General features: G+C 39.7%; 1 protein-coding gene across 4 annotated transcripts; it reads left to right on the top strand.

Annotated features, from left to right (window-relative positions):
- Positions 1-1,599: 1,599 nt before the first annotated feature.
- LCA5 (lebercilin LCA5) lies at positions 1,600-19,778 on the top strand. Of its 4 annotated transcripts, XM_071548655.1 has the most exons (10): positions 1,600-1,686; positions 2,045-2,129; positions 2,222-2,346; positions 6,433-6,810; positions 9,563-10,092; positions 11,570-11,707; positions 12,951-13,047; positions 14,548-14,708; positions 16,501-16,639; positions 18,384-19,778. In XM_071548655.1, the coding sequence occupies exons 4-10, from the start codon at positions 6,612-6,614 to the stop codon at positions 19,187-19,189; spliced, it is 2,070 nt and encodes a 689-aa protein (XP_071404756.1). In that variant the 5' UTR covers positions 1,600-1,686; positions 2,045-2,129; positions 2,222-2,346; positions 6,433-6,611; the 3' UTR covers positions 19,190-19,778. The 4 variants fall into 4 exon arrangements, with proteins under 4 accessions (XP_071404756.1, XP_071404759.1, XP_071404757.1 ...); XM_071548658.1 differs by lacking the exon at positions 2,222-2,346 and having other exon boundaries at positions 6,433-6,699; XM_071548656.1 differs by lacking the exon at positions 2,222-2,346 and having other exon boundaries at positions 14,563-14,708.
- Positions 19,779-22,571: the final 2,793 nt, after the last annotated feature.

The following is a 22,571-nucleotide window of genomic DNA, read 5'->3' as shown; positions in this document are numbered from 1 at the left end:
TGGAGAGCTTCCAGAACTTCCAGGCCTTCTTCTCATGTTTTATCTTCATGCTATCTACAGGTGGTTTCTTACAAACACCATGGCCTTGGTAGGGCATGAGAAAGCTCACGAACCTGTGAGAAACAGCTATAGTAACTCACCTAAGATGTGAACAACCTAGGAGAATCTATGTTAAGTTATATAATCTCAAAAAATCTACAAAATATACTAAAATCCTTAGACATCACAGGAATGGTGACTCCACCACCTTCCAGGAAGCCCATTCCAGTATCTTATCAACTTTTCTGTGAAAATATTTGTCCTAATGTCCAACCTTAACCTCCTCTGGTCCAGCTTGAGACTTTGTCCTCTCATCCTGTGGTTAGTTCCCTGGGAGAAAAGCCCTACCCCACCTGGCTACAACCTCCTTTCAGGTTGCTCTGACACCTGCTGAGCCTCCTTTTATCCAGGCTGAAAAACCACAGCTCCCTCAGCTGCTTCTCACAGGATTTGTTCTCCAGTCCCTTCACCAGTCTTGTTACCCTCCTCTGGACCCACTCCAGCACCTCGACATCCTTCCTGACCTGAGGGGCCCAGAGCTGGGCACAGCACTTGAGGTGCAGCCTCAGCAGTGCTGAGTATGGGGGATGAATCACAGCCCTGGTCCTGCTGGCCACACTACAGTGATACAGGCCAGGATGATGTTGTCCTTCTTGGCCGCCTGGGCACACTGCTGGGCCATGTTTGGCCGCTGTCAACCAGTACAACCAGGTCATTTTCCCTGGGCTGCTGTCCTTCCATTAGGGCGGTCCCGTGGTGTAATGGAGAGCACTCCGAACTCTGAATCCCAAGGATCTGAGTTCGAGTCTCAGTGGGACCATCCCCTGGCAGTTCAATGCCTCCCTGCCATCCCATCCTGTCACATCTCGGATGCTCAGCAGGGTCAGCCCCGGTTAGTACCGGGTGCTGTGACAGTCCCGAGGACTTCCCTGTCACTGTCCAAGCTCGCTCGGCCGTGGCAGATGGACCTCAGGACTTAAACGGTGGGGCCAGTTCTGCACACGCTGTGCCTCACCTGAAAAATCCACTGTGCAGGCTGGAAGGGCACACCCACGTGGGGAGAGCCCTTCCCAAATCTTCATTAGCAAAGTTTGGCCATACATACATACATACATGTCCTTCCATGTCACGCGCACGGCCCGATGGAGCCAAGATGTTGCCATGGCAGGGCAGGACAGGGCAGAGAGTCAGGGCAGGACAGACTCAGGGCAGGGCTGTGCAGGGCAGGGCTGTGCAGGGCAGAGAGTCAGGGCAGGACAGACTCAGGGCAGGACAGACTCAGGGCAGGCCTGTGCAGGGCAGGACTGTGCAACCCCCGCTCCATTCAGGGCCAGGCCGGGTCGGGTCTCCCCGCACGGGGGCGCTCGCGGGTCCCACGGGCGCGGAGCCGGCCCGCAGCGCCCCCTGCAGGCGTCACGGAAGCCCTGCAACGCATCGCCCACCGCGCAGTATCTCAACCAATCAGCAGCTGGGGTGCGGCCTTTCACCAATGGGAAGAGCAGCTGCCGCGGAGTGGCAGGGCATACAGCCAATGGCTGACGAGGAGGGCCCGCCTCCCCGCCGCGGCCCGTTGCCGAGGCAGCCGCTGTCAATGGCGGCCGCGCGGCCCCTTTAAGCGTAACGCGGCAACGCCGGCGCGTCCGCCAGGTGGGGGTGGGCAGGGACCGGGCCGAGCAGAGCAGGGCAGGACAGGGCCGCGCCGGTGCCTCCCGCAGGGCCGGGGGCAGCGGGCACATCGCAGGGCGGAGGGAGTGGCCGAGGGGGACAGGACCGCGGCGGCGGGGGCTTGTTTTCCAGGGGGCTGCGGAGATTGGAGCGGGCCCGGGCCCGGGCCTAGGCCTAGGCCTAGGCCTCGGCTTGGCCTCCGCCTCCGAAAGGTGTCGGGCCGCCGGGGTTCATCCCCTTTCATGCGAAGTCGCTTGGTGTGTGTCGGTTTCGGTGACTGCACTTAGAATGTGTCGTCACGAAGTGCTGATTGAAAGTAACATTCGGTATTTTCTTTAAGAACGTCTGTGCTCCGTGAGGGAAAGCCGCCCGCTTGCACTTTGGGAACTGGAGAGCTGCTCCCGGGAGTGGCCCTGCTGATCCAGGTAAGTCTACACGCAGGCGGGAATATGAGCGACGGTGTGGGGCCCCGTGGGGGAGTCTGATTTGGAAACCTAATCGCTTTTCCTGATTGTAGGACTGGCCTGCACAGTCCCTGTTGGAAGTGCCGTTTCCTCCTCCCTGACCTGGCACTTGGCAGAACAGCTCTTTCGTTTTGAGATCCGATGAAAGTAATCCTGTGTATTACTATCACAGAGTCAGGTAGACATAGCATTGGCTTTTAAAACCATATTGTTTTAATTCACCGAATTGCAGGACGAGAGGACATAGTCTTAAGCTGTACCAGGGGAGGCTTAGGCTGGACATTAAGAAGCATTTCTTCCCAGAAAGGGTGATTAGACATTGGAATCGGCTGCCCAGGGAGGTGGGGGAGTTGCTGTGACTGGAGGTATTTAAGGAAAGGCTGGTCTTGGTGTAGTTGACTGGGGGGTGTTCGGTCATAGGCTGGAGTCGGTGATCTCAGAGGTATTTTGCAACCTATTTGATTCCATGATTCTGTGAAAAGCTGGTAAACCTGGAATACATGCATACAGTTAAGTTAGCAGCAGCAGAAAACTTCTCTGTTAAAATACTTTCTCCTCACTAAAGCCTCATCGTTGGATATGTGTTCATGTGCTATAGTAACTTTTTTTGCTCCACTCTCTTCTGGAAAAACTAAAGCATTTGGATATCAAAAAGATGGATAGAGAAAGAGGAGGGAGTCGAATTTCTTTTGAGAATTACTCTTTGTTATTAAGTTCAAGACTTTAATGACTTGGATTCATGCATTTGAACTTGTCTGAAGCCGACTTTCTTGCATTGCCCCTCTCTGGGAACAGGTGGAAGGACCGAGCGGGCCGTTAGAGGTCAGTGTTTGTCCTCGGGAAGTGTCATTCGGTGGCCAGGAAAGGCACCGAGCATCCCCATCCCCTGGTCTTGGAGGGGTGTTAATACTGAAAAGGCCATAAAAAGTTATATAAGTCTTCCGTTACAGAACTAAACTCTGGGTGTGTTGTGAGAGAAGAATTAGTGAATGAATTTCCTTTCTGTCTATTGCTTGAGAGAAGAATTAGTGAATTATTTTCCTTTCTGTCTGTTGCTTAATACCTGTAGTTCAATGGTTCTGTTCCTGGTTTTGTAATGTACTTAGGAGTAACGAGGAGAGAGTCTCCTGTCACCATGTCAGCTGTTTTGTGTTCTCTGTTCTGTCTGTCATGTCCTTTGTAGTGACCTGGAGCTTGACTGGTGTTTGTAATAATGAACATGTTTTCAATTCCGTATATGTAAATAACAGCAATTGGTTGAAGTCACCAAAGTGAATGAGTATGAAATTCTGGAAACAAAACTTTCTAAAGTTTGTGCAAGTCCCAGATTTACTTCAGCCATTCTGTACTGACCTGATCTTGATTCCTTTGGCTTCTAAAAGCCTTCATGGAGATTTCAGGGGAGGGGATTGGGGTTTTGGTGGAGATGGTGGATCTTAGTGGACCCCCTGGTAACCCACAATGTTTCACACCTCATAAACTTATTAAAGGTAGAGATGGAAAATACGTAGCTTAGTGGATCTTATTCACATGAGTTGAACTTACTTTATAATGAACTCAAACTAGTTAACAACAATTGTAAAGGCAGGGAACAAAAACATTTGTTAATTAGACACCCCCTAGGCTCACTGAAGTAAAGCTCAAAAACCCTAGTGATTCTTTTGTTCTCGAGATAAACTGTGCATTCTTTTGTTAATTCAATGTTATTATAAACTGGTGGAAAAATTAATTTGGCAAGACTTAAACTAAGGTTTCTTGTTTTGTATGGAAAATATTATAATATTACCAATTTATAAAAGTGGAAATCATTTGAAAATTCAAAAAATGTTTTTGGCAGTTCCTCAAAGGAGCTTTCATTTGTTCACCTCTTTCAATTTGTTTTCAGTCCATTGCTTTTCAAAATACTTCCAGAATACATTGAAAATTTCTGCTCATTTATGTTGCTGTGTGTCAGAATGATAGTTAGGAAAATATTCTCAAAAGTGGGAAATACCCAAAGTGATGGATAATGCTAATCCTCTGCTCCTTACAATTTGTTTGTTTTAAACACACTGAATTGAGAAAAACCTCCTCAGTGAACTCTTGTGAGTCCATAAAATAACTGATCAGCTTTAAGCTGGTATGTGAAAATGCCTTTAAGGGTAATGAAGATCCTCATACATTTACATAAGTGCCAAACTAAGACCACAAAAGAACATTAGAACATAGCAGGGTGCTCCCCTATTCCCAAACACCTCCACTGCCAAGGCCTGGCCCCACAAACCTGTGTAGAATGTGTGTTATTTTGTTCCTTGAAGGGCAAACCAATCCCCAGCTAAAACACAGGCAGAGTTTTGGGGACAACCTGCTCTTTACAGGGTGCACAGACAAGGCTGCATCAGGTCTGTCACCACAGGACAGCATTTCAGGAAAAAATACAAACTAATATATTGATATTAAAGTACTAAAAAGAGATATAAAAATAGTACTCTGGAAGGCTGTTACAAGATAATATAGTTATGGTTAGGTCTATACTTTAGAAATATCTTCAGCACCTTCATTATTTTGGAAGGAAAGAGAACAGTCAATACTGGTCATTTGAATGTTCACAACAACCAATACCTTCCAGCATGTTTAGCACTCTGTAGCATATCTTCTTTCTGGGCTTTGCAGTGGAATTCTAGTTTTCATCAGAATCCTTTGACATAAGTTTTGGTTATGTAATTTATTTCGACCACTTAGAAAATATTTAGATGCTTATGAAACATTTTGGAAAGTTGCTCCCTGAGTAAAGAAAAGGACTCCTTTCCAGGTAATTCAGAATTAATTTCCCAGCAGCTTCCCAGTTTAGAAACCTGTTGGGATATTTATTCCTCTAATTCCTTCCGTATAGATTATGAGGGCAAATGGATTCCAGTCACTGGAGATGGAGTTGTGCTAACAGTGAACTGTGCCAGAAAGCTGGAATTTAATGAAAATGGTCTTGGCAGCTGACATTTCTGTTCTGCTTGGCTATGCAATTCTGCATGTACAGGCAGTGAAGGTGGAGAAGCAGGCCAAGCTCATTTTATTGGGAAATAATACAGTGAAAAATTTACAGCTCATTTGCAGGTATGTTGAATGTCCTGCAGTGTAGAGCAGTTTTGTTGTGTGTGATTTGCTGTGCCACTTAGAAATGAGGTAGGAGCTTGTGTCATTCACTGGGTAGAACTGATGGGCTCTGGAGCAAGGCCCATTTATCACCCATTGGGGGCTTGAAGTCTCAAAGTTGGACTGAAAAGAGAGAGATAGTGGAATAAGCTTGAGAGCTGTGAAGAGTGGTGAGAGAGAAAAGAGGCTTGGGAGGCTGAGCATAGTCAGTAAAACACTTCCTAAACTGTTGACAGAATTCTTTTGACTGAGGTGAGAAAAATTTTTAATATATTTGCTCCATTATATTCTCAGGAAGTGTCTTCCAAAATACAAAATTAGGTGTTTCACCTTGAGATTATGGAATTTTTCAGTTTGCATCAAAAGACAGGCTGCAGGAGAGGCCCTTCTCATTTGGTACCTGCTGCAGGTGTAGTGTTTACTTTATACCAGCAGTGGGGTCTCTCTTATCAGATACAAAAATACATACCATGTAAAATGTGTGTGTGTTTCAGCCAGTTCTTGAAGGCAAGAAGCCCCAGATGTTGTAGGGTATGAGAGTACTTTGCAGGGTGAAGGTGTGATTTGTTGGTGCTGCCTCATTAGTGGTTAGGGACAGAAGGTCCTCCAGACAAATGGGACAATTGATTTTCTAGTCCATTGTTTAACATCATTGGAGTGTCAGAAATTGTGAAATGGAGGGTTTAATCAAATTCTACAAATATCTCAATTCTAGTTGCATGAATAAGTTGTTAATTCATTTGGTTGGAAAGTTTTAAAACATGTGTGAATTAGTTTCCTGAATAGCATCAAACTTTCACCCGTGTTCTGGTTTGTTTCCCAAATGCTTCTTTTCCCCCCTCTAACCTGGGAGTAGGTATTTTTTTCTAGATTTAGCTGTGTTCATTTTCTGGTTTCTCTTTGGGGATTGAAGTGCCTCAGACTACTGAATGTAATACTTGTATCATTCCTAGAGTGGTGTTTGTCACATTTAATATAAATATTAAGGCAATAATTAATATACAGAAAAAGTAGCACACCACGTGGCATAAGGTTATAGAAATCCTGAATAATTTTACAGGTTTTTTACCTTTCTTTTTTAACAGCAAAACACAGTTCTCACTGGGTTTTTCTCTCTCCCTCTAAATTGTTACAGAGAAATGCATTCTGAACAGTAACTGCTGCTTACTGAATGGCAAAGATCTCATGCCTTGGAGATGAAGATGATAAAGCCAAGGAAATAATCCAGCTGCTCCCATTGTGACAACTGAAAGATCCTTGGTGCCAAAATGAACAGTCTTTGAGAAGGATCTGGAAAGCTGTTAAATCTGAAAAATGGGAGAAAGAGTAAGGAGCCCAGATTCTGAACATGAGAGGAAATCAGATGAGGATAAAAATAGTGACTCCTATTATTCTGATGAAGGTAATGCATCTCATTCATCCAGCCAGTCACCAGCACTGAGCTCCCTATCAACAGGCCAAGAAAAGAGATATCACAAAACACAGACTTCAAACAGCCTTGTGCACTACCAAGGTAGGTAGATAGCAGCAACTGCTGCTTTGTAACTGCTCCAAGGGGTCAATTATCTCTGAAAACTGAAATAAAAGTGGGAAACTGGCATTGTGAGGGTCTACAAATAAGGTTCATGTCAGTGATGCTACAGGTGGCAGGTAGACAGTAACTGCTCAGGTGAGAACTGAAATTGACCTGTTCTTGCATAAGGAGGAGTCGTGGTGATTTTCAGAATTTTTTATATTTTTCTTAACAAGAGAATGTGGCTGTTATACTGTCCTTTTGTTGAATCATGCTCGTGCTTGCTTTTTGTCATTGACAAAAAGCTCAAGGCCAAGGACCCAAGGCAAATTGTTACTATGCAGTCTGTAAAAGAGAGAGGATTGTTAAAACTCTGACCAGATAACATGAAGAAATACCTGTCTTGTGGAAGTCTGGTTGACTGAGTTTTACAGAGTATTACTGTGACTTTAAACAAAGAAATGAAGACCACCAATGTGGCAAGAGAGAGAAAATGGGTTTAGTGAAAGCCAGTTTCAGGTAGAAATTAAAAAGAAACTTTGTCCTGTGCCTGGCCTGAGGGTAAAATATTTCCAATTTGAGATGACATAGCTCCGCTCTGAGCTCCCTCACACATGTAAGCTGCTTTCTTGATTGAGTTTGTGGGGAGGTGAACATTCCTGCAAAAAAGGAGAGAATGGTTTTACGGGTCCTGGGCTGAAGTAGGGATGTGAAGGCTTTCTGCTACATTGAGACAGCTTTTTCTGAATAATTCTATACATTTTCTGGTGAAGTCATATCATGTCCTGCTTTTTTTGCGCCAGTGTCCCAGTTCATTTGTATGTGCTTGATAGTGTATGAATCATCTCATCAACATGATCTAGAGCCTGCCAGAAGGTCTGGCCTTAACTACTGAGCTTGTCCAGGGAGTGAGTCTCTTCAGATCCTTGACAGTGTAAGTGTCTTGGTGCAACTGGTGTTTTGCTGAGTTCTCTGTGTTCAGAAGTTGCATTTTCTCCATAGTCTCCATGGGTTAGCTGCCAGGGGAGCAAAAACTGCAGTTCCACTGTGCTGTTTAATTTGGAGAGGGCAGATGAGTGATCAGTTCTTTGATTACTGTCTATAACTACCCGAAGGGAAGTTCTAGCCAGGTGGGGGTTGGTCTCTTCTCCCAGGCACTCAGCAATAGGACAAGGGGGCATGGGCTCAAGCTCTGCCAGGGGAAATTTAACTTGGATATCAGAAAAAAATTCTTTCCAGAGAGTGTAACCAGGCATTGGAATGGGCTGCCTGGAGAGGTGGTGGATTCACCATCCCTGGAGGATTTAAACTGAGATTGGATGTGGCACTGAGTGCCATGATCTGGTAAATGGACTGGAGTTGGACCAAGGGTTGGTCTTTTCCAACCCAATCAATTCTATGATTCTATGATTACATAGCCAGAACTGAACATAATTATTATATGAAGGTCTTTTTATATTGTCTTGAAAGGCACCATTCCCAATTTATGATCAACAGTACAATCTTGGTAAATTTTATGTTCTGCCCTAAATGTGAAGAAATTCTTGAAGGAGCTTGAAGTCTAAGAGTTATTGGGAATTCCCTTAGTTGGTGGTAGGAGTGGCATCATTCCTGCCCTGCATGTATTAGATAAACTTTTCCCACCTGAGTGTGACATAAGTGTTCTTTGTAAAGGAAAAAAACCCACTCTTTCTTTTGTTTCCCTAAGCTGTGGAAAAAAATGAGCATCAAGCAGAAACTGAATGAGTATTTGTTCAAATTTTTAATAGGAAATTATAAGAATATATTTTTAACCTGTTATTTTTGCTGAGAAGTGTTCTCCGTAGAGAATGGTGAGTGCCAAAGGGCAGGAGGAATTTGCTGTCACACACACGCGCTGTCTGTGTGTAGGTAACTGCACTGTTGCTTATTCCAGCTTTCCAGCTGGAATTACAAACTGCTGCTCGGTGTGTTTCTTTCAAACACTGATGTAGCTTAATGAATTATGCCTATATGAATTATCTCTATTAATTCAGTTGTTTTAAGAAATATTTTTGGTGAATTACATGCTTTTTTCTTTGAGTGTCGCTTGAGAGGCAAATACAATAGAAACAAAATGTTCAGCTTTTGTCTGTGGGGATAACAATAAAATAATACCAAATAGGAATGTGAGCAGTGCAAACAAGTAACAAAATTAGAATACTGTGTGGAAAATAACTTGTGATACAAGAATAAATTATTCAGGGAGAACTGAATTTTCATGGGATTTATAATTTTGCTTTGGAGGCTTTTTGCATTGAGCCTTTGAAGTCTGCTGTTTTGTCTGTAAGCATGGCAGCTGGATTTGAAAATACTACTGCATTTGTCTGGGAGAATTACATCGTCCATAGTATATAACTAACTAATGATCAGCTAAATGTTGCCATTTTAAAGCATTTGATAATTTTGTATGCATTATAGTATTTCTAAACCATTGTAATAAACAATATGAAATGTTAGCAAAATATGACTGTTCTTACTGATGGGATTTGCAGATGATTACTTTACAATGCTCCTAATAATGGCTGCAAATACTACCTTTTACAATAGATCACAGACATAAATCTCCATTTTTTAGCCATCAAAAGGAGCATGGCTCTATCATATATATATGCATTTCATTGTCTGGTTTGAAAGCTGCCGTCTCTGCTAAGTGTTGTAAAAATGTTTCAGGCAGAGCTTGATTCTAAGAAGGATGTCTAATAGTAAACATGCTTTTTATTTTTCCTTTCAGCCACAAAGAAATTTGATTCCAAATATGCACCAAGCAAAAGAGGGACCCGGTGGGGTTTCCGTTCTCAGAGTCTCACCAGGGATTCTCCTGCAAAAGATATAGATCTTGTTACAAAAAGAGTTCTTTCTGCGAGGCTGCTGAAAATCAATGAGCTCCGAAATGAACTGACTGAACTCCACATCAAACTAGATGAGCTGCAGAAGGAAAACAGGGCACTGAAGAGGCTTCAGCACAGGCAGGAGAAAGCCCTGAATAAGTTTGAAGATACAGAAAACGAAATCTCTCAGCTCCTTGCTCGGCACAACAATGAGATGAGAATATTAAGGGAGCGCCTACGAAAGTCTCAAGAGCGAGAACGTGCAACGGAGAGGCGGCTGAAAGATTCAGAAGATGAACTGTACAGAACAAAAACAGTCTTGCAGAAACTGAGAAAGCTGGCTGCAGATAAACACCTTGCTGAAAGAGATGACCTGGCGAAGAAACTAGCCAATGCAGAGAGCAGGTTAGAGGACAGGGAAAAAAGAATTAAGGTGAGACGACTTTCTTTTTGTAAGAAATTCTGGCACAGGTATTTTAACCATAATGAATTGTAATTTTTCACAGCTGCATAACAAATAGAAAGTTGGTATTTTTTGGTTTTACATGTAAATGGAATAAAGTACATTTTTCTAAAGTGATTATATAGTTACATACTTGGTAGTTGTGCATTCAAATTTCTATTTACAAATTAAGTGTATTTTGTCAGAATATGTCCTGGGGATTTGTGCTTTTAAGTGTTTTTATAGCTAACAATAACATTTCAAAAGTGCATGCAGTTATAATACAACTTTATGCAATCTGATTTATCCCCTTGGAGGGGAAGCATTTGTTAAAAATTTCTGGGTATGTAGAGAACTGTACACTGAAATTCTAAAAAAAAAACCCCCAATATATAGTAGGTTTTTTCAGTTTTTGAACAGCATTCATGCAGTATTTGTCTACTATTTTGCACACCCAAGAGCTCAGCTGAACAATATTAGAGCATTTTATGGATATCCATTTTAAGACATTTGTCCAATATATTTTAATTTTGTCCAGCGAAAATGTTTATATTTTTTAAACATGTCTACACTGTAAATATGTCTGTAAACTCATCTTACTTAAAAATTCTGTTAACACTGTTAAATCTGTTGGTAATTGCACCATTTTTGTCATATATACACTTTATACATAGTACATTAATTTTATTCTATTTTTAGCTGAAATTATGTTGGTCATTAAAATGATGTTACAGTTTGGTGTCTATATTAGTATTTAAACCTAAATTACATTACAAAGGTGATACATCTGGAAATCTAAAGGATTAAGCTGAAAACTAAGCTTTTGTAAAATATGTCCCAAAGTACCACAATAAAAAGAGCTGAGTTGGCCAAACCACCTCACCCTGTAGTGTCACCATCTGTTACCTGTAGTTTTATGATCAGATAGTTCAGCATTTGTAGCACTGGATCATATTAGAATGAAGCCTGCTTTAAAAAGTAAGGGATTTTCTTCTACTTTTTTTCCTTCTTTCATCAACACAGTTCACTTAAAATAGCTGTTGGCAAGACAAGGGTATGTAAATGAAATCATAATCACAAGCTAGTTTCTAGTAGAAAGGTTGAAAATTCTTTCTTGTCTCCTCCTCCTAATCCTGCACTTTCAGGCAGGATTTCTGTCTTTTAACCCATTGGTTGGTGATTTGTCTTAGAGGTCTGGAGGTTCACTGGAGCCTTGCAGAAAGTAGTGTGAGTTCCCATTATGTCCTCAAATCGCCTCTCAATACTCAGAAGGATGAGCTGCAGCATCTGCAGGTGCTCTGTCTGCCCCCTCAGAGTTGGGATTAAGGGTTTAAATGTGTTCAGTGTTACAGCAATGGTGGAGCTGATCTCTAAATCCACAACACTGGTTTACTGTAATTTTATTTAAGTAATTTGACTGTAGAAAGTACTTCAGTTATTAAAAAATAGTATTTTGTTTTAATTGAAGGATCTGGAAAGAAATCTTGAGTTAAGTGGTAGCAGTTACCAACGCGAGTTACAATCAAAGAAAAAAAAGCTCTATGAGGCTCAAGAAGAAAACAGAGTTCTCCAGGAAGAGCTTCATCAGCTAAATCAGAAGCTGAAGGTAAAATGTGAAAGGAATAGAAGTTGCTAACTGTGTTCTGGCATTTTATCTTTGCAAGTACCTGCAATCAGGTTTGAATAGTTTAGCAGTGACTGCAGTCTCTCTGATGTGTACTTAATTATGTACCACTTGTGAGTTCTTTTTCTGCATTAAATCGAAATGTTCTGTGCTCTGACCCTTCAGTGTTTATAGCAGGAATGCTTCTACAATTAATCATTGTTGTTAGCACTAGTTAAGAAAAGCAAGATCAAGTACATAGCCAAGCACTGAGACGAAACCACAAAATCTGCTGGAAAACTAGGGTTTGAACTCTTGTATTTAAAACTAAATCTGCAGGCATAAACAGTACTTTTTGCTACTAATGTACTTGCATTACAGTAGGCTTGTGTGAAGATTAATTTCATGTATTTGTGATATCCTTGTTAAATTTGTGCAAAGGTTTATTTGCATCCCATCACCCCACCCTTGTTGCCCAAATTCTCAATTAAAGTACTTAAAATATTGTTATGTTCTGCCTAGTCAGTTTTGGAATTAAAAAAAAAAAAGGAAGACCTGATCTAAAGTACTTAGTTTCTAGGAGAATTTCCTTGAAACTCCCCAAGTCTCAAACTTGTTGGAGGTGTACCAGTTTACCACCTTCCTAGCTGTTGAGCAGGTAGTAGTGTTGGCAGCTCTAAAACTTACTTGTTTAGAGTGTTTTAAGCCTGATTTGATAGTGGAGAGTTGGATGGTTTGAAAATATTTTCATTGTCATTTGATTTCTGATAACTCACTGTTCATTTCTACATTTTATTCAACAAATGTGCTAAAAGAGGAGTATGTCTCTACCTCTGTGATGCAATGGGCCTCCACTCCCCGATACTGACATGCCCTGTGGCAAGTATTGCTTGCATTGAAGTGTTTAACTCTCTACAATGCTGAAAATTCAGTTGTGCAGTCTATACACACGTTTTAAGTGTTTATGGAAGCACTGGAATTTAGTTTTATTTTCACTACAGAGATGCTTTCTTTTTTCCCCATAATATTTTGCTAGTGAGTTTCTTTTCGGAGAAAGGTCTATCTACTTTCTTGTGGAATAAACGAAGTTAGGAATGTGTTTGTTATCCTTAAAACACTGGATGAAACAGTTGATTATTCTGTTTCTATTTACAATATGTATTTTTAATTTAATTTACAGCTTTGCTAGTGACTAGTAAATGAAATATTAGTAACGCATTGTTATACCTACCCCTTTCATTCACAGGAAAAAGAAAGACAACTTGAAGCAAAAAATATATATGCTAATCGTATGTTGAAGCCATCACCAAGAAAAGACATGGATATTGTACAGAGAAAAAGAGGTAACTTACAAAGCAACAAATCAAAATTATTAGCACCAGTTTTTTACTCATCTGGGTTATACCCTTCATGCCACGGTGTTTGACCCTGGTGCTGCTGGTTCAGGAATGTTTACCTTTTTGCACTGCTTTGCTCACAGCACTGGTTACAAAGGAGGGCACTCTGTTTATTGACTGTTCTGTAACTGCAGCAGAACCAAAACACAGAACTTCACCAAATGCAGTCTTAACTCTTTCATGCCAGACGTTCTTGGGTAAAGGAGGAGGGGCAGGTTGCTAGTAAAATCTCTAATAGATCATAGAATGTCCACTTGACAATGAATTACAGAGGCTTTAAAAATATGTATCTTCACCACCACAAATATTATGGTGATCTATTTATTTTTTACTAATTCAAATTTACTCTCTGTCAGATGAGCTGCACTCCTTTTTTCTGAAAGGAAGAGGCTGAGGGAGCTGGGGTTGTTTAGCCTGGAGAAGAGGAGGCTCAGAGGTGACCTCATCACTGTCTAGAACTACCTGAAGGGCAGTTCTAGCCAGGTGGGGGTTGGTCTCTTCTCCCAGGCACTCAGGAATAGGACATGGGGGCACGGGCTCAAGCTCTGCCAGGGGAAATTTAAGTTGGAGATCAGAAAAAAATTCTTTACAGAGAGAGTAATCAGGCATTGGAATGGCCTGCCCAGAGAGGTGGTGGATTCACCATCCGTGGAGGATTTAAACTGAGATTGGATGTGGCACTGAGTGCCATGATCTGGTGAATGGAGTGGAGTTGGACCGAGGGTTGGACTTGATGATCTCGGAGGTCTTTTCCAACCCAATCGATTCTATGGTTCTATGAAAGGGTACATATGTCCCAGAACTTAGTCTTCTAAATGTATTACTACAGTGATTTCTTCTGGTGTGACAACACAGCCTCAAATCTTATGCTACCCACATAAATATGTCTGTACTATGTGTGTGCTTACACTATTTTCACTGAATCAGTAGAATCCACTTGTCAGAAGCAGCAGAAATTTATGGGACTTTTAAATATTTAATGTCAGTATTTCAAACAGTTTTTCTGCTGCTCATTTTATTATAGACACTCTACTATTATTCCGCTTTAGGTTCAGGTTTTTTAAAATGTCATTCCATAGAGATAAGTGTATTGTTTCAAAGATGCAAATAAGTGAATTTTAATTTTCTGAGTTTGCTTCTGTGACAAGCAGTAAGATGAATGAGATATTCTGTGGGGATTTTTAAAGAATATTCAGTATACTGTAATGACACTATAAGTAGCTTTAAGATGTTTTTTAATTACTTCTTTCAGTAAAATTGTTGTATACATTTTTTATGATTTTTTTATAATTAGCTCTTACAGATGCTGAATACAGATGTATGACACTTGTCAGTACTTTCCAGTTCCATTGGCTTCAGTACAGTCTTTTAGGTTTGCTGCAAATCATAAAAAGTGAGAGACAGGTATATAGTGGATATTTTCAAGCAAAAACACAATTTAATTAGTTTGTATTTCTACAGCCAACAACCAAAATACTCAAAAAGGACCACAGCTCACAAAAGGTGTACAAACTAGTGGATACTTCTCACCAGCAGAACTTCTTCCAGAACCAGAACTTGTCAGTGGTGATGCAGTAAACAAGAAAGAAGGAATTATTCCTAAAATAGTGAGTTCCATAAAAATTTGAGACCTACTCCAGATAATTCACCTATCAGACTATTTAATGCAGAGCTTTTAGAAAATATGTGTAAATATACAAAACATAGTGGAAATATGATTTAGAAGACATTCTGGTTTTTAAGAGAAAATCTAGTCTTCTAGAAACAACAGAGTGAGTCCATTTTTGTGACAGTTCACCATATTCTATGTCTTTCTGGTAGACATTAGCTAAATTTGTTTCTTTTTCTGCCACTGTAATTTCTTTGAAGTTTCTAAAACTTCATTTTGGTTTTCTCCCCTTTTCTTTGTTTCTAGTGTTTATTTGAGCAATCTGTTAAACAGTGATGGCTGCATTTTCTCTCTTTGGTCTTAATTATGGTTTCTTTTACTTTCCAGATTTATTTCACAATGCATAAATTTAACACTTACTGTCACAGTGCTGCTATTTCTTCTGGTTTTCCAGCTTTGCCAGTGTGCTTAGGTTTTTTTGATTTTCCATTTCCCTTTTTATTATAAAATAGTACCGTTTGAAGTATTGCTGATACTTCTGTGACCCCAGGCTAAAATCAAATTGATTTGTAAGGTATTGAAAATCAGAGTGACACAAAGTCTGGTGCAAATTGTACAAATAAGGCTAGAACTATTTTTCAGAAATAATGCTCTGAAGATGCTCTTGACTGATTTCCAGTTAGGGCTGAAGCTTTTTCACGGCTGTTTCATTTATATATTCTCTCTTCTAGAACTCTTTCTGTAACTATGGATGTAGTTTAATGTATATAATGTATATATTCTTCCACTTGGGTGTGTGCATTACAGAACCACACAGCTGGTACAAGTGCAGTTGGACTCATGGAGTCCAGCTATCTGTTCTGTGTATGGTTATTGCTTTAAATAAGGCAAGTTAAAATTTGGGTAGTCTGTGCTTTTGTCAGTTTCCTAAGTGAAGCATTTTAAATACCTGACTACCATCTCCTTATGTAGTTTGTATTTTTTAATATAAAAATAGTAATCTTGTACAGGAAGGGAAAATACTTTGAAGTGTTTTTGGCTAATAGTCATATTTTCTTTGTTCATTATTAAGTAGTATCTATTTCTCTTAGTAGTGTTTTTTTATTCTGGAAGCTTATTTTGCTGTAAAATAAGCACAACACACAGAGTTAGCTCACACATGTTGGACCATGCTGACTTTCTCTTCACTTCATTGCCACTAACTTTTCTGTGTTAGTGACTTTTAATGCTGATATTAATACCTTTTTTGCTTTTAATTGTGTATGTTTACTCACTAGCTGAATTGGTGATCCAAGATTAAACCTTTCTCTTTCACTGGTTGTTACTTAACACACCATAAATTTAAGTACCACCATGAAACTGTCTGAATGTATGACCCACTCGCCTGAGTAAAAAGATCAGATTGTGGAAGTAGCGGGTAACTGATGGCTTGCTTGTTAAGAAAATAGGGTGGTGAGGTTTGGCCTTCTGTTAAAGTCCTGAAAGACAATTCTGACTTCTAAAGGTGATAGTGATGATTTTCCTTTATGACATTGAAGCTGCAACTTCTCTGAAATGTGTAATAAAAAATAGAGATAATTGCCTATATTTTTTGTTTCAGATGTATAAAACTATGTTAGAGGTGATAATATTTTGGGGCCAAACCCCTGGGTTGTCAAATCTGGTTTGATTTAAGGTGACTTACTTGGTTTATGTTTAGCAGTAAGAATGTGATTTCAGAATGACATGGAAGTTCTTATTTATTGACTGTTTTCCCCCATCAGTTTCAGTTTTGTATTAATTTATTTCAGGAAAAAGAAAATCAAGACAAAGCATGGAAAGAGCAAACAGACCTCCTAAGGCAAGACCAAGACTGGGAAAGGGAAGAGAAACCAAAGCATTTTCAGGAAATGAAAGGTTTAGAGGAGAGAGTTCCAAAACTTCCTGACGGTAAGGAAAGAGGCAGCTGAGGGCTGAAAAGTGCACCATAGAATACTAATCAAGTGAGGCTGCTGGTTTCTGGGGAGAAGAGCAAAATGATTTTGCAGAGATCACTACAGTGGAAAATTATTTTCAGTTATATTATGCAAAGAAGAATCAGAAAGAAATATGAGATATAGAATAATCTGTGCCCTCTACTCAGCTGTGATTAAGCATGCAGCAGCAAAAATGCTGTCCACAAAGAAGTATTGGAGTCTGAGAGATTTTGCTTTACAAAACAAGAATGACATAGCAGGTAAATGCTGATGTTATCTCTGACTTCCTAAACATTATTGAGGTAAGCAGTAGATTTTTACTATTGTAGATCAAATCTTCTTCCTTTAATATAGCCTTTTTTCAGTACACTCCTTCACTTATATAATTTGTATATTCTCTTTTCAGTTCTGGTTATCTGAATCATTTGGTGTGGCTATTTGAGAAATGTCAGTTTCTATCATTATATTTTAATACTGCTTTTTTATTAATTTGGTTTTCACACTATCTTAATGACTTACATTCGTAAGTCAATCTCAAGTATTTTAGATGGACTGCAACCTCTCATGTTAAAGAACTCTTTCAGTGATTATAGTTAATGAACAATAGCACTTGTTCTATATGACAAGCATTCTAAAAATCTGTAGCTGCTTCCAGAGGTGAAGTCTGTGAAAAACCTTCTACCACAATTTACATAAGCCAAGAATCTGTTCTATTACATGTCTGAATAAGATCATTTAACCACCTTACCTATCATACAGTATAAGCTGTATTTTCCTCATCTTACAGACAGAAAGGTAGCTCCTTACTTAATTTGGTAGAATGATCTACTATTGAAAAATATTTCTATTAAATATACTAACTGAACTATTGCAATTATTTCTGAGAGCTAGAGCTGAATTACAGTGGATAACATGGAACTTGGTGAAAACAGAAGTCAGAAATTTGAGTAAAGTGTTCAAAGGGGAATGCCAGTATGTTGGAGAGACCAAGTGGTCATATTTAACTTTTGGCCAAATTCACATCTATTGTCTTGATAGAAAAGTATTTTGAAGAGAGAAATACTTGGGAAACTCCTTGTTCTTCTACACATAAGCATTTACAGGTTCTGTCTGATAGTTTGTTCCTGGTTTGAACCTTGCTGTCCCTTTATAGCTCTCAGTAGCCCATGTAGTGATGCACAGAACACTCGTGTAAAGGTGTTTCTGTATACAGCAGATGCAGAATAGTTGAAATCATTCACTACTTGAAACAAGTGATGACTCCCATGACTTTGAGACCTGGTCACTTCAGAGGAGTAGTTCCCTTTATGGAAAAAAACCCAAACATGATCCTAGAACTGTCCTAATGTCAGTGGAGGTGACAAAGGAAAATAAAGTACTCTGCAAGTCAGAGCTATTAAAATGTTGTATTCATTTTCATTCAAACCCAGGAAGTGGGAAGGCAATTGGCATAAATTAAATTGCTCTGAAAATTCTAAAATGTGGATAATGTCCTAATGCCTTTGGAAGATGACAGTGAAGTTTGTATCTTAGCAGACAACCAGGAGTGGATTTATTCATAATTTTTGAAGAATTTATTTTGCACTAGGAAAACCACGTTATGCATAGAAGAAGAGCACATTAAAAACTCAATGGCTTTTGCTTGAATTATTTTCAAAATCTTTTAAGGGCATCTTAAAATTAAAACATTTTAAATACTGCTTAAACATGTTTTGCAGAGTTGGAAAGGAAAGAATATGACAAAATGAAAAAAGAAAGCAACTTTTTATTGGATAAAGAAGAGAAAATAAAGATGGAGACAGAAATCCACAAACCTGAAGTAGAGAGAGAAAGCACTGAAATGTTGGAAGAGCGGCGAAAAAGAGAGTTCCTGCTTGCTAAAATGCAAGAAATTGATAAAGAAATTCAAAATACAGCAAATACGAAACCAAATTCCCAAGCACCACTGATAAATACAATAGGAAAATCTGATTCCCCAGAGAAAAAAGAAAAAACTAATCCATTCTTTGAGATTCCCAGGAAGGTTACTAATGAATTTCCTGTACAGGACAGCCAGGATGATGCCACAAGAGCACAAGGGCAGAAGCAACGAAGTGTGAGGACTGTAGATTTAAGTAGTGAGTTAACATTTGGTGGTTATGTACCTTCCTTTGGGAAAGGATCAGGGAGGCCAAGTTGGCTTACTCAAAAAAGTGACAAATTAGAAGAAAATGTTAAGGAAAATGCAAATTTTGATAATAAGAAAGAAAAGAAGTCCAATTTAATGGAACAACTCTTTGGAAGCAGTGCAACTACCCTTGCTCTTTCTAAAAATAACAATACACCACCTTTTGACATAGATTGGGACTCCAGTAATACTCCTTTTGTTGATAAAACCAGTAAAGTCAAAGTAAAAGAAGACAATGAACTCTTTGGTGAAGGAAGAAACCTAAACAGACATCGTTTGCAATACCCTACAAGCAAGCCAGGAGTCATGACCCTTGGTTCTTTAGAAGATGAAATTGAAGAAGTAGTGTTACAGTAATCATATTTTTATGTGTTTTATATGTAAATACTGAAAAACTATTTTCATGTTATATTTATTAGATACAGATTTGAAAAATATCAGATATATTGTGAAGCCTTATGAAGGAATAATTTACATAAAATGGGTATATGTATAGAGGAGAGATGCACTGCTTGTTATTTTTTTTACCTGTAGGCTGCTCACAATACACTGCTTTTCATTTGGAGTCCTTTTAGGCCTCAGATATTTTCTTTCTCACGCATTTGGAGAGCCTCTTAACTGTGCCAGAAGGCATGTGTAATATCCGTCAGGAAATGGATAGAAGTTATATTTCTAGCACAAATTCTCTTAGAAAGAGAATATTTTACGCTGCTGTCTGTTATTTCAGAAGAACAACAGAAGCACAAATAACTCAGGAACAGCCAATCTCTTTTGTGTAGGTTTTCTATGGACCTTACTACCAAATGTGTCTAACTCTTCTCATATATACAAATTATATTTCTTATACAATGCCATTTTTTGTAATTTCCGAATTTTCTATGTAAAATTCCAATCATTACTACATAATTTTTTAACAAAATTGTTTTATTAAATAAGTAAATTTTTGTGTGTAGATCCTTTTTTTCACAATGTTCTGAGTTTTTATATCATTTGTTGATTTTGGGGGGGGACAGCTGATAGCAACATTGCCGGTGATGTTATTTACTGGTTGATGCCATGTACATAAATTCAAAAGATAGGCAGTGAAGGATTTAGCAGAAACATTCCAGAAAATAAGTTGAAGGTCATTCCTTAAGCTTAAGGTCATTCCTTACTAGAACAGATTTTCAAATGCCTCTCTGATATGCTCCCTTATGACCCTAATTCAAAGTATACTAAAATGCAGAGAAGAATTCTCATGATTTCACGATGCTCTGAGTCAAGATTTCTCTGAACACAGTGGTTCTTCTGAAAAGAAACACTGGTGTCTGCATTAGGTAGTCACTTTGCTTCTCCATTCAGAAAGAAAATCAGTCACAGATCCAGGCCCAGGGTGTGGGACTGTTTTCACTGCTTGGCAATGAAGAGCAGCTCATGTTCACCTGTTTGCTTACCATCCCAGTTACATTCATTGTATTATTACAGATCTTACCAGGTTCATTTTGCTTGCAGATGGTCAGAATATCAGGACAACTCTGACCAGCAACAGTGAATTTAACTATCTATGTTATTCTCCTGCAATGACTTCTTCAAAGAGAATACTGTGATGTAAGAGGTAGAAGTCTGTGGGTAGGCACTGTGGGTGTTTGTGAGTGGGTGCTTATTTGTCTTAACTTTTTGTACTCCTTGTGGGTGACTGCTGCTCTTCTAGAAGAAGATGCTTTGCTCCTGAAGGTACTATTGGGGTGGGTTGTTTATTTTAATTTCCTGTGGTTGAGGCTTCTAAGGCATAAAACAATGATGTAGCTGCTGCAGTTATTAAGGATCATGTAGTGTATGGAGGGGAGGGTTGGTTTTTGTTTCTTTGCAAGTCGACTCATTAACATCTGGCAAATTCTAACTATCCTGCTGAACTGATGTGCCCTGCTGTTTCAATTACAAATGTACAGTTTCTTGGCTGTTTTATATTATCAGCCTGTTCTTGAGTTAACAAATGGTCACATCCTGTTACCAGACACTTCCTGAAGCAAATGGTGTGGTGACTGGCAGAAAGAATAAAAGGTGTATCTGCACTAGGAAGGTGAAAAGAAATTGATCTGGTGGAAACAGTATCACAGGTATAATTTTGCTTTTCCCCTCGTTGGTGTCCACCTCTACAGGTTGTTCTCTTGTGGCACTTTCTATACAAATATCATTGTATAAAGACAGCTCTTTGAGACATAATATTCTAATGGTGGGAGGAAACATTTGAGTCCTGCTAACATCTGGAAGCAGTATTTCTGCTGTTGAGTAGCAGTTTTCTGATCACTAGAAGAAATTTTTGCAAGGTCTTAAAAGGGTCTATAGACCTTCCAACTAGGCACACTGATCCCCTGTAGTCCTCTGAACCCCTGGTCCCAGGTACTGTAGCTGGGTAGTCTGCATGTTGCTTTTAGTGGTGGCACTGTTTAATAGCACTGGATTGACTGCAAAAAAAATCCAACTTTTGCAGTAAAAAGTAGGTCACATAGTCTTTGGTGATGATTTGTGTATGATTTGATGTGTATGTCCAGATGTAGATTCTGTTTGATGTTTAGTTCATATGGCTGTTAAATCTGTTGTGTTTTGCTTTCCTTCTGAACCACCAAAGATGATGGGAGAAATTCCTCCATTTCAACAAGATAGGTTCATTAAAGTTTGATTAACAGTTTTAGTTGGGATACTCAGGGAGATTCCTACTGCCCCAGGAAAACTGGTCTTCCAGTTCTGATCCTCAGGGTAGTGGTCATCAAAGAAAAGTGTCTGAGAAGCATCTGATGAGAGTGGTCAAGTGTCAGGGCTCACCTGACAGAGAAAACAAAAAGTTTTAAGAGTAAAGATTTTTCTTTTTGAGAGAGGAGTTGAACTGTGGAGTGTCACAATCCTGGACTGGAGCATGGAGAACACTACAGTGGTAACAAAAACGAGTTAGGAAATGGTTAAACATGTGGAATATTTTTCTCAAATGTATGGGATCTCTGGGGTAGCTAAAGAGAAAAACAAAAAAAAAGGTGAGTTTTCAGAACTCTTGTAAATCCTATGTCTGTGGTTTTGTTTCACCTACTGTGTCCATGCCTAAAGAGGTGAATTACAACTCTATAGTGCTTCCAAAATGGGGACACTTGCACAGGATGAGCTTAGGCTACTTGGTAGCCTTAGTTTCGTTGCTGTTCCTGAGACAGAAGGTCTAATCCAGCCAGCCCCTGAGTCTGTGTGTCCTGCCAGGAGATGTGAAAGAGTATCTAATCTGGCATGTTGGGAGCATGAATTTGCTCATGGAAGTGTGTTGGGACAGGTGGCTACAAAGAGCATCAGCAGGGCTTTTGCTGATACCTGTGCTCTGGAGAGTGCCTCAAGGAAGCCTTTGCTATTCAAGAAAATAGTAATAAATTCTGCATAGTGCTCTGAAGCAGAGACCAGCAAAATTCAGCATGGCAGAAACAAGTGCCTTCAGGAGAATCATGCTGCCAGTCACAGGAAGGAAGGTTTTGTTCCCAGTGTTGCATGGCTTTACTGAGCCTGACCTGCTCTTGTTCCAAGATGACAACTGTAAGCATAAGAGATGCCCTGGGTGACATTGCTCATTTATAAAATTCCCTTTTGTTGGATCAAATTTAACGTGGTCTCCTGTTTCGAATTATCTCTTTGATTAGCTGCAAAGTTTTGATGTCTGCAGGAGGAGAACAATTGCATCAGTGTGCACTGTCAGCCAGGACTTGTGGCTGCTGGGGAGTTGCTAGGA

Source organism: Pithys albifrons, chromosome 2, assembly GCF_047495875.1.
Source record: "Pithys albifrons albifrons isolate INPA30051 chromosome 2, PitAlb_v1, whole genome shotgun sequence".
Lineage (NCBI taxonomy): Eukaryota > Metazoa > Chordata > Aves > Passeriformes > Thamnophilidae > Pithys > Pithys albifrons.
This window is presented reverse-complemented; position numbering and strand designations above follow the sequence as displayed.

Coding starts and splice junctions, on each gene's coding strand:
- LCA5 (XM_071548654.1), top strand. CDS start 6,612: ATGGGAGAAAGAGTAAGGAGCCCAGATTCTGAACATGAGAGGAAATCA. Junction 14,709..16,500: donor AAGGAATTATTCCTAAAATA/GTGAGTTCCATA, acceptor AATTTATTTCAG/GAAAAAGAAAATCAAGACAA. Junction 16,640..18,383: donor AGTTCCAAAACTTCCTGACG/GTAAGGAAAGAG, acceptor CATGTTTTGCAG/AGTTGGAAAGGAAAGAATAT.